Consider the following 10,893-nt stretch of genomic DNA (forward strand, 5'->3'; position numbering starts at 1 on the left):
TTTTCATTACGGAGGAGTAGATCTGAGAGACATTGCAATGTGTGTGTGTGCGTGTCGGACATTACCACCGTTATTACAGTGCAGCGTTTTCAAAATATTCAGTGGACGGGCTTAGATATAAACATAAACATCGAGGATAGTTTTGATGTAAAATGTTTAAACAATTTGAACCGTTATCTCACACACCGGTTTGTTATTATTCTACTTTTTCATATACATTTGAATCTGCCATTTTATCTTTAAACCACCTCAGTAAATGAAATAATGCCATTTGCACCGACTACTAATGCTAAACTCACAATTGTAGAAGCCACGAACCAAAGTATTCAACACAAGTAAATTGCCCAATAAAATATATAAGGTTCAACATTGAACTATAGGCCAGTATTCTAGTTACTAGACACAAACTGCGCCAGCCCTCCACTGACAGGGAACATACACTATAAGAAAAAAGGCAGAACAAGGTTCCCAGAAGAGAAGTTTGCATCAGTGAGGCAAAGGCAATCCAAGGTGAAAGGCCCAGAATCACCTGCGAAGGACACACTGCAATACATCACTCATGTTCAATTGCACTGTCAGCAAATAAGTAACAGCTTTTAACGGATTACACCGTTAACCTCCACTACGGACAAAACAAAGGATGTCAGCCTGTGTGTGTGTGTGTAACCTTGGATCAGTGTGGGTAAAACAATGAGAAGATGTTTGCATGTGGCAAAGGCGGGGATAAAAAGACAGAAGCCAGTTATCATATCACAGGGATCTTTATTATTGTGCTCTTGAAACAGCAACAGAGTCAACATCCTAAAAAGAAAAGTTCTCTACGCAGCCACAAAGCAACAGGAGACTTTCTGTGAGGCTGAAGGACCTGGAGTTAATAAATTATCGTGTAAACACACGCCAAGAAAAACAGGATTTTTTGGTAAGCTACGAGCCGTGACCGAACTAACCAGTTAAGACAAATGTCACACTTATGATGAAACTATAATTAAATGTAAGAAAATGCTCAGTGCGCGCGGGTTCTGTACCTGAAAAGAAACATGCTCAACATGTCGATATCTTACGTGCCAACCAATTATGTGTATTTATTTAATTTCCCACCTATGTAAAATAAGTTAATTATATATTTCTGCACAGTTTAAAAAAGCCTTTGATGCATTATGTACATTCAAAACAAAAATCTATGCAGACTACTCTAAACACAAAATATTTAGCAGCTCACATAACCCTTTCCAGAAACGTTGGATTTAAAGGTCTGACATTATGGGCTGAGCGTACATAAAGACGGCAGGTACAGCGTAGAACCAGTGGACGGACAGGACGTCATCAGTGCAGCTCGCAGAGGCCCAGGTGTGTTTTTAGAAGACTATACAGCATCTATTTCTGCATCCCAATAGTTTAGCGGCAGGGGACCAGTTGCAAATTGTACAGATGTGGAGTTTTTAAATGTACTAAAGCAAGTTTAATGCATGCATTATGCGTCAGTAATATCTGTAGCAGCTTATCTCCTCCCGTCTTGAGTTCATCTCAAAACGTTATTTGAAAAGCACAATCTTTAGTAACTTCTACTGCGTGTGCACGAGTAAAATACAAAATGACCCCAAAACCCTTTGAGTTGAACTTCTTGGGCACGTGGAAGAGGCCAAACGAGATCCTGTAAAAAGGGCGACAGGATGATAAATGTAGGCTTGGAAGCGTTGGTGGTCCAATATAAAATGTTCCCTTTGAATAACCCCTCATCCGTCATGGCGGCTTTTGTACTTCACCCACAAAAACGGCCATTTGTTTATCAATTACTCACAACTCGGTTACCTTGACTTCCTGAAGGAAGCTCAGAACAACATCATGACTTTCCTCAATTGAAAAAAAAAAAAAAAAAAGAATGTTTCCTTCAAGAAAGCAAAGTAAAGAGTAATTTATGAGAAATAAATGGCCTTTTATAGGTCAGGCATTCCTTTAAGCCATCACTTCAGCCACGTCCTGGTCCACTCTGCTTCCTCCACTCCCCTTTGGACCCCCCCACTTTCTCCGCAGCTCCCGGCGCTGAAAACCTTTCAATCACTTCTCTTTCGAACTCCTCCATTTCATCCTCTGCTTCACTATCTTCTCCTCCCGCGTCGTCGTCTCCTTCCACCAGGTCCTCCAGAATATCTTCCAGGTTGTCGACGAACTCCCGAAAGCTCGTCTGGTCGTGAGCAAAGACTCCGTCCCGGAAGAACTCGGAGGCCAGCTTGTCGAGCTCCTCCCTCTCGGACGCGTCCACTCCCGCCTCCTCCGCCTTGGCCAGGTAAGTTTGGAGGAGGGCCCGGAACTCGGGGAAGGGGACGGGAAGCAGCCCCTCGGCGCGGGCGCACGTCTCTGCCGAGCCGCACTGCCGCGGCGGTTTGGGGCGGCGCTGGAGGCGGAGCCTCTGCTGGAGCCAGTACTCTGGCTGCCCCGGGGACGCTCGGCTGTGTGTGTGAGGAAGCTCGCCGTCCCCCCACCGGTGCCCTTCTCTGGACTTGTGCTCGTCTCTGTGGGTGTGGGAGCTCGATACGTCCCTTTTACGGTCTCCGTCGGGCTTTTTATCGCCCTCGCCTCCTCTCTTCCACGATTCTTCGGCCTTTTTCCGCTCGGCTTTCCCATTTTTATTCTTCTGTTCATTCTCATTCCACAGCTTCCTCTCATTACCATGATTCTTGCTCTCATCCCGCTGCTTCCGGTCATCCTTTCCCTTCCCTGCTTTGCCGTCTTTACTCTTCCAGTCACCGTCTTTCTTCTCACCTTTCTTTTTCCAATCTTTTTTCAAACTTGCTTCAACGACATCCTTCCCCTTCTTCCATTCCTTCTCTCCCTTCCATTCGTCCTTGCTCTTGTGCTTCCCTGCATGGTCTTTCCCTACCTTCCAATCCTTCTTTTCCTCCTCACCCCTCCATTGTTTGCTGTTCTCACGATTTGTCTTTTTCCAGTCTTCCGCCACCTTTTCTTTTCGCTCACTCTTTTCTATCCACTCTTTCTTCCCTTCCTTATACTTCCATGACTTCCCCTCATCCTCTCTGCCAGTCTTTTCCTTCTTCCTCTCTTTGTCCTTCCATTGTTTTGTCTCCTCACCGTGATGCTTTTGCTTACCTCCCTTCTCTTTCTCCTTGTCAAACTTTCCTTGCTCACTGCCCTGTTGCCATTCTGTTTTACCGTCATCTTTGCGTTCTCTTTTCTTTCCTTCCTTCCATTCAAACGCGTCTCCCTCTTTCAACTCCTTCTGTCCTATGCGATCCTTCTTCACATCTTTCCTCTGATCATCCCACGGCTTCTTAGGCTGTCTCTCTTTAGATCTGGCTGAGGCCTGGCTGCCGTTCCCTGGTTGACCACTGGGGGGCGACGTGACTGACTTCACAGCTGCTTGAGCCGCTTCGCTGGCTGCTAAAGGAAACACACAAAAGGCAAAAGAACAAAAAACTCATCATTAAAGTGTGATTAAACACAGTAAAATGAGTAGACATACGTCTCTTTCCATAGCAGTCTAATAACAGTCACCCTTCTACATCTTCCCTCCCTACCTCTTCCCTCTATCCCTTTGTACCTGAAGAGAGTTTCAATTCAGTCACAGTGGATCTCAGTGATTCTAGTTCTCTCTGTAGGGCCGGGACACTCTCCAGCTCCCTCTTCATCCTCTCGTTCTCTTTCTGAAGGACAGGGAGAGATGCCATCTCTTTCTTCAACCTACTGTTTTCCTTCTCCATCTCCTCCCACTGCAGTCGCTCCTTCACTCCCTCGTCAGCTTGTAGCTTTGCTACTTTTAGCTCCGCTTTCTGTTCCTGGTTGTTAAAAAAGAAAGAAAAAAAAAGAAATAGGCCCGTAGAGAATATTACAAACTCAGTGACACATTTATGCATAGAAGCTAAACCGTGGCCACCCAGACACACACACACAAACAGGAGGGGGATATGGTGAGAGACAGAATGGAGTCACACCTGAAGTTGGGCTTGCAGCAAAGAAATCTGCTGCTTATTTAGAAGCTCTGAACTGTCAGCATCTACTGGGAGCGGAGGAACCTCAGGATTAAGCCACTCCTGTCAACAAATTGCATTCACAGCACAAGGGCAGGATTTTAGATGAATTCTTCAAATGAACAACGGCAGACTGAGTCGTCAAGACGTGAAAGAACAGTACGTGTCAAATGAGACAGGAAAGAATAAAAGGCTAAAGAAGCAGTCGGCCGCTGACAGTCATGTCGCCGGTGTCGTGGGTGTTCCCCTGCGGAGTACGTTACGCTTAGAATTCATGTGGTGGTACTCGATGTGCTTGTAAACTAGGTACACAAGTGGTATTTATAATGAGTAGTAGTAGGAAAGAACAGACAGAATAGAGGAGCAGAAATGAAGTGACACTCTGACGTCAGACTGACCCGTTTTCTGGTTTCTTCTGCACCTTTCTGCTCCATAGTACCATACTCACTCTCTGCAAACAGAATATGCAAAGCGTGAAGTTCATGCAAAAATAAAAACCCTGTCGAGGAAAACAAGGCCAAGCTATGCATGTAAAAGGGAAAATTCCAACTGCCCAACAACATTGAAGACTTGTATCATTTAATGTGTACTCCTCGTGCGTATATATATACACACACACAATGTGTTCTATATTAAGTGAAAGATTATTGATTATATATTTATTGCTGGTTGAAAACCTCTCAAAATTTGAACCATCAGTATTTGTTGTTTTTTAGATGTTCTAAATCTGGCATTTTGCTAGAAAAAAAACCCATCATTCTCATTATTATCTCATTCATCATTATTTGCTTGCTTATTAAGGTTTTCATTCAACAATAGAAAGTAAGCCTCATTACAAAAGGTTCCTAAATCCTTCGTTCTCTGCTTACACACATTTGAATGCAGTGCATTAAAAAAGAAAAAGGCTTTTTAAAGAGGTGTGAGGTGCAGAACAGCATTTTTCAGCATGCACATTCAAACACACTAATAACAAAGCATTTGCAAACAAGTACACACATAACCTACCCTCATCCAGGTTCATGAAGACACCTGCAGGAATAATACACCTCAGTCTCAAAGCAACCTTTGTCTGGTTTACTTACAATAACTTAGTTTCCTCTGACACGTTAAGGCCTTTTCTATTCATTAATACAGTTGCAGATAAACAGAATGGGTCATTTACCTGCTCCACAGGTCATGTCAGGTCAGGGGATGCCTACCTGAGAAAAAGATGGTGCCCAGGCCTATCAGAATGACAACAGCCAGAATGCACTTGTTCACAGAGAACCCGCTGTCATTGTCGTCGTCCCCCCGTTGGGGCAGCCGGAACTCTTCCTCCACTTCCTCGTCCTCCTCAGTCCTTCCGATACGCTCCAGAGCAGCCAAAAGAGACCTCCTCCTCCTCAGCTCTGGCTCCGCCTCTTCGCCGGTCTTCTCGGATCTCCCCTCACCCTCCTCTGCATCCCCACGGGAGTCGGTGGCAGTGGGACGGAAGAGTTAGAAAGTCAGTATGTTGGACTCTGACATCAATGGATTTCATCTATTCTACGAGCACCCGCAGGCGTCTGTTCACGTGTAGGCATCCATTACACAATTTGAATTTTGGAATAGTTTATTTTCAAGCAGCTGCATATTATTGGGCTAAATATTTGCTCTTGCATTTAGAAAAAGGAGGTTATCTAGGCCAGCAGCTGTGACGGTCTGATGCCACAGTAGACCCGTCATGGGTAGATAAGACTGCATTGCATGACACACTGGTTAATTTGCTCCATTGCCATTCCTTATTTTCCCTCAAAATGCATAGAGAAGTCTTAAAAACTTGAATAAAACATCTGGAAAGTGGAATGCTCCATTTTGGAACTTCTAGCAGTAAAGTCTCCAAACTATGTGCGACTATCACAATTTATTATAAAAACGCAAAAGGCACAATCAAAGGGAACAGAAAGAAATGCACAATAGAGCAAAAGAAGATTTTTAACCACAATGCAAAAAACGTTTGGAGGTCCAAGTCCCTCTGAAGCCAATTTGCTTCTGCAGAGTGTCATGCAACTAAAAGGTTGCTCCGTCCCATCGTGCTCCCTGCTTCGTACCAACCACAGCCTCTCCAGACAACCTCCTGGCCCAGATACTGAACCATTCCATAACCAGCTGGTCCACCAAGTACACTTCAAAAACACAAATGGTACACACGGCTTAGTCTAAAAAATAAAACGGAAAGGATGGAGGCAGGAGATGATCTTTAGCAAACACGCACACATGATTAAAACAGATGCTGGGGTTACTGTACTATTAACCGAACAAGGAAAAGAGTCAAATCTTGTTGTTCATACCTGCCTGTTTCCATAAGTCGGTTGGTTTAGCAGACAGGTCTGACTCCTCCCCTTCCTGTTGTAGCTCCTCCCGGTCCAGCTGATGCCGCGTTCCTTCCTCTGCGAGACGCTCTTCCTCCTGCGTGAACTCCACCCCTCCCAGAGTCTCTGTGCTCGGCAGCGAGGCCGAGGGCTCATCCGGGGAGGGGGCCACGTGGGCGTAGGAGTCCGAAAACGAATCCGCGTCGGGGCAAGTCGATGCCGTGGTCTCAGGTAGTCCCTCTGACTGGCTGGGAACGGACGCGTCGGTGACGGCGGCGGGACGGTGTAGCTCTGTGTCTTCGCTTAGCTCTGCAGGTTTTTCTTCTTTCGATACCTCGGCAAAAAAATCGTGGCATTAAAATTCCTTAACAATTACACTGAACATTCATTTTTGAGATTAAATTTAAACAACGAGCCTAAATGAAAAGCAGATGTTTCAAGCCCATTGTCTGTGAGACGGGGGGCTCGGACATGCACACAATGATTTCAGAACTATGGTATAAACGGTCTTCATTTATATCGATAGGAAATTTAGAATTCAATTCAAGTATGGTTTAGTTAAAAAAAAAAACTAAAAGACAGCAGAATGCCTTTGTTGGCCAGTCATAATATTCTGCTGAGCGGTTTGACACAGATTAAATCACAGAAAATGATGCGTCCCGTGGTCTCACCAGGTGGCGCTCCACAGGGAGCCCCTCTGCAGACTGTGCACAGTCGGCAGGCCGGTTCTCCCCACAACCTGGACCAGCAAACACAGACAAAGGATGCAGTTTAACATCGCTCATGGAAGAAAGGAAGTCAAAAATTAGAAATGAAATCGTTTTGTTCCTCAGAACCATGTTTTTCTTGTGGCTAAATTATCCTAAAATCAATAACATATTGTGACAAAACACCTGCGGCAGATGTGAGGCTTCCTCCATGATTGTCTGTCCCCTCTGCTAATGGCCGCAGGGTTTCAGCAACAGTCTCCTGAAACAAACAGACAATAAGGTCAAAGGACACTGCGCACATATAACATTTGCATTTATTGCTCGCGTGATCCAGGCTAATCTGAACATACAGTTGACCGAATGTTTCAGAGCACCAGCAGTGACTGAGAGAAGCAACTCTAAATAAAGGCAGCGAGCGTGTCACCGGCTGTCAGGCAAGTGGCTCTTAAAGCAATTTGCATTTGTGATTGGTAGATAAAAATGGAAAAAAAGAAAAGAAACAAAAGACGGTCTTATTACAGAAAACCTACTTAATATCCAGGTGACCCAAAAGAAAAATCAACTGGGACAAGTATTTTTTCATATCATCTTTTATGCATTTTCAACTAGGTCGTTCACATTGACTTTCTATGCTTTTTTCCCCCCCCCTTCCTTTTATACCTCGGGAGTGAGGATGGTCCAGCTGTTGTTAGCGCTGCTGCCACCAGACATGGCCCCCCCCTTGGAGGCTGTGTCCGACTCCTGCAACACAACGTGAAAAACACACACAACAGAGACCATGACCAACATTTTATGAACAGATCAAAAATCAAGCTAAACTAAAACACATCTGGACCGTTTCATTTGCAGGCTTTGTTAACGATAACAAGGCCCTCTTCATGGAGGCGCCAGCCAGCGACAGTGAGCAGGTGTAATGTTCCACAATAATGGCGAGAGTGCGAGTGTGCTGCAGCTTCAAGAAATTTACATCCTCTGTTTGCCCAAGAGCAGGATTTGAATACAGGCCTTTGCTACTCAGTCGAACCCGTTGGGCCGATAAAAGGAGCTACTGTAACACATTGCTCCACGTGTGTGTGTGTGTGACTAACAGAGTGCATGTGTGCAGGAAGTCCAGCTCACTGGGACAATTCAGTTGTCCATTAGTATTTTGAGTGTGTTGTGGGCCTTTTAGTCGCCCTGGCTTTTGAGTAACCGGGGAAGGTTTTGGCACTGGACGCGGGTAACCAAGGTCGACGCCATTCGCGGGGCCCGGACAGCAGAACGGGCTGTTCTTTTCAAAGCTAGCGGTCGGTTAATATATTCCCCCAGACCGTCCAACTGTAAAATACTGTATAAATTACTATGGAATTTAACTTTTTTTTTACCGTAGGATGAACACAATTCTTTGGGATTTCACCTGACCAACACAGCCGTACCTTCCCAGGCCGAGACGACTCCGGCAGACACAAAATTGACATTTACAATTGCATCAGCTGGACTGGGGTCGTCTGGCTTTCCTCAGAGCAAACCACTCACATGTACGCCATATCGTCCGGGTAATGACACACTTCACTCCCCCCCAAATTCATTTCTCTCCCGGCCGCGCAATTTAGGTCTCCTAATTGAGCGGCTCCCGAGAGGGGCCCACTGATTCTAGCCGAGGGCCCCCGGAGCATTGTGGGGCGTATGGAGGAATGGCTTAAATAGATAGTGACTAAATATAGCGAATGTGGAATCGACTGGAGACGCAAGGAGGGAGGACATCATTCTTCTTTGACTGCATCACAAAGCAGAGAGCTTTTATCAGAGGAAAAAGACCAGAGTTTGTCTGTCCTCTTTTGCCTCTGATCATTAGGGAGGACGTAAAATAAACAACCTGTAAAGCTCCAGGTTTGGAAAGCTGGTTTGAAACGGTTTATAAAATACCCTTTTTAAACCAACTCATCTAGGCAATAGAAGGTATATCAAACACAGCAGGAAATGTAAGGGGCTAGTCGTATTATCTTGGTCTCAGCAGGGGGGAAAAATGACCAAAATAGGTCATGAGAGTCGGACAGGAACGTTTCTCCAGCATGATAGACGTCAACAAAGCGGGCGGTTCAAACGGTTATGTGGCTCATTAATTAATGAAAGCCTGGATCATGTCATATGGAGATGGGGTCAGGAGGTATATTCAACTTCACGGCGAGGTAAACCTAGAAACATATACATATATATATGATGAATAAATAGAAAACTTCGACGGAGAATCGAGCAAAACAGGAAAAGGTAAACGAAACGACGTTGGTGACGCAACGGAAGAACTAACGACAGCAGAACAGACGTCCCCTCCTCGGAAATAATAATAAAACACTTTGCACGTCATATTGGAAAGTCGGTTGCATAAGTCGGTTACTTCTTACCGTGGTTATTTCAAAGCCCGCAGACTCAGATACAGCGGACACTTCTGGGTTCTTCTCATACAACTTGCGAACTTGTGAAGTGCCTCCTTAACGTGCGCGAGCAACGCGCCTCTCCGCCAATCACAGACAGCGTAGGCTCTTGTCCCGCCTCTCGCCTTCCAGTTCGACCAATGGCACTGCAGCATGACGGTCCTTCACTGGCGAGGGTTCCGTTTTGATTGACACGCGCAGGTGACGGGGGGTGTGTCACATGGGATAACAGCCCGCTGCTCAGCATTTAGCGCTGCTAGTCCTCCTGCGTGGCCTGATTCCGGATTGACATTCATACCCTTCTTTCTCACATTATATAGTTAATAAATGTATCCTGTTTGGTTATATTTAACCTATATAAAGACATGCACCATTGCCAAATAAATTAAAAACCTTTAAAGGCTTTACAGGATGTTTACCATAAGACTAACCAAAACAAAATGAACAAAGATACAGACATAAAGGTAATTTTATTTCTAGCCATTAGTTTCTTTATTCATCGCACACCAGTTTGTGTTTTACACAACATCAGGGTTGCCATTCCTCAAGAGATCAGATCAGAAGAGACTTTGACCTCTTGTGTGTGTCATCAGAATTTGCAGCTTCTGTAAAAGTGTGTTTCCTGGGAGCAACCTACAGACACTGAAAAAACAGATTAAAAAGATATTTCAACATATTGAATAATTCTATGATGTAGTTCATCTATTCCTCATTGAAATAGCGGCAGTCTGAAATTGAGAACCTTGCTTTGAGAAATTCAAAACAAACTGAATCATATGAATTAGGCTGAAATGTTTTGTTGTCATATGAGACAGGACTGATACTTGCCAATGCTCTGCCACCACCACTGGTCAAACACTCCATTCCCGGTGAAATAAAAGCTGGTTGAAATTACACTACAGGAGCCGATGGAGAAAAGGCAAAAATCTATGTTTGACCACTCGATCCACTCTTTTTCCGTCAGTCCAGGATCTCCTTGATGCACCAGCAGCAGAGGAGGAAGTAGAGGCATTCCTTGACCGACTGGATGAAACCGTAGGTGGCGTTTCCTCCGAGGAAGTTCTTGCCTCTCCCCAGACCCATGGCCATGTCCCTCAGGTTCTTTGCTATAGAGGAGGAGGGCACGGCCTGAGGAAGAGGACGCTGGGGATGCATTGCTCCGATCAGGGAGAAAAAGAAAAAAAAAAAAAAAAAGGAGGCAGAGACAAGCTGGAGAGTCGATGAGAAGAAATGGAAGGTGAGCTCAGACAAATCTCATCAGACTGGGCCAGTGCGGCAGCGGAGGTCCTTTTTGTATTCCCCGCACGGTTAGCTCTTCTACTTATAACCTCCCGAACAAACTTGGCCCGCCTCCCTTCACATCCTGCGTTTTCTCAACTGTTCCCCCGCTTTCAAACATGTGCTGATTGATTAAAAAGGCCTTGTTTACCTTTGCCGGCGCACTGTTCCGCCCTGTTGT

General features: G+C 45.2%; 2 protein-coding genes across 25 annotated transcripts; both read right to left on the bottom strand.

Annotated features, from left to right (window-relative positions):
* Positions 1-745: 745 nt before the first annotated feature.
* pbxip1b (pre-B-cell leukemia homeobox interacting protein 1b) lies at positions 746-10,076 on the bottom strand. 24 transcript variants are annotated; one of them, XM_078094806.1, is made up of 12 exons: positions 9,405-10,076; positions 7,684-7,764; positions 7,207-7,282; positions 6,985-7,052; positions 6,293-6,647; positions 6,053-6,127; positions 5,183-5,419; positions 4,989-5,012; positions 4,382-4,434; positions 3,948-4,046; positions 3,701-3,785; positions 746-3,393 (listed from the first exon to the last, which is right to left on the bottom strand). In XM_078094806.1, the coding sequence occupies exons 2-12, from the start codon at positions 7,732-7,734 to the stop codon at positions 1,967-1,969; spliced, it is 2,550 nt and encodes an 849-aa protein (XP_077950932.1). In that variant the 5' UTR covers positions 7,735-7,764; positions 9,405-10,076; the 3' UTR covers positions 746-1,966. The 24 variants fall into 24 exon arrangements, with proteins under 24 accessions (XP_077950932.1, XP_077950931.1, XP_077950923.1 ...); XM_078094805.1 differs by having other exon boundaries at positions 746-3,396; XM_078094797.1 differs by having other exon boundaries at positions 3,557-3,785.
* A 170-nt stretch (positions 10,077-10,246) lies between these two features.
* Positions 10,247-10,736, bottom strand: lenep (lens epithelial protein). The gene has a single exon (XM_040165421.2). It carries the CDS (start codon positions 10,587-10,589, stop codon positions 10,395-10,397), a length of 195 nt encoding a protein of 64 aa, XP_040021355.1. The 5' UTR covers positions 10,590-10,736; the 3' UTR covers positions 10,247-10,394.
* Between the last annotated feature and the right edge of the window lie 157 nt (positions 10,737-10,893).

Source organism: Gasterosteus aculeatus, chromosome 20 (genome assembly GCF_964276395.1).
Source record: "Gasterosteus aculeatus chromosome 20, fGasAcu3.hap1.1, whole genome shotgun sequence".
In the NCBI taxonomy this organism is placed as follows: Eukaryota; Metazoa; Chordata; class Actinopteri; order Perciformes; family Gasterosteidae; genus Gasterosteus; species Gasterosteus aculeatus.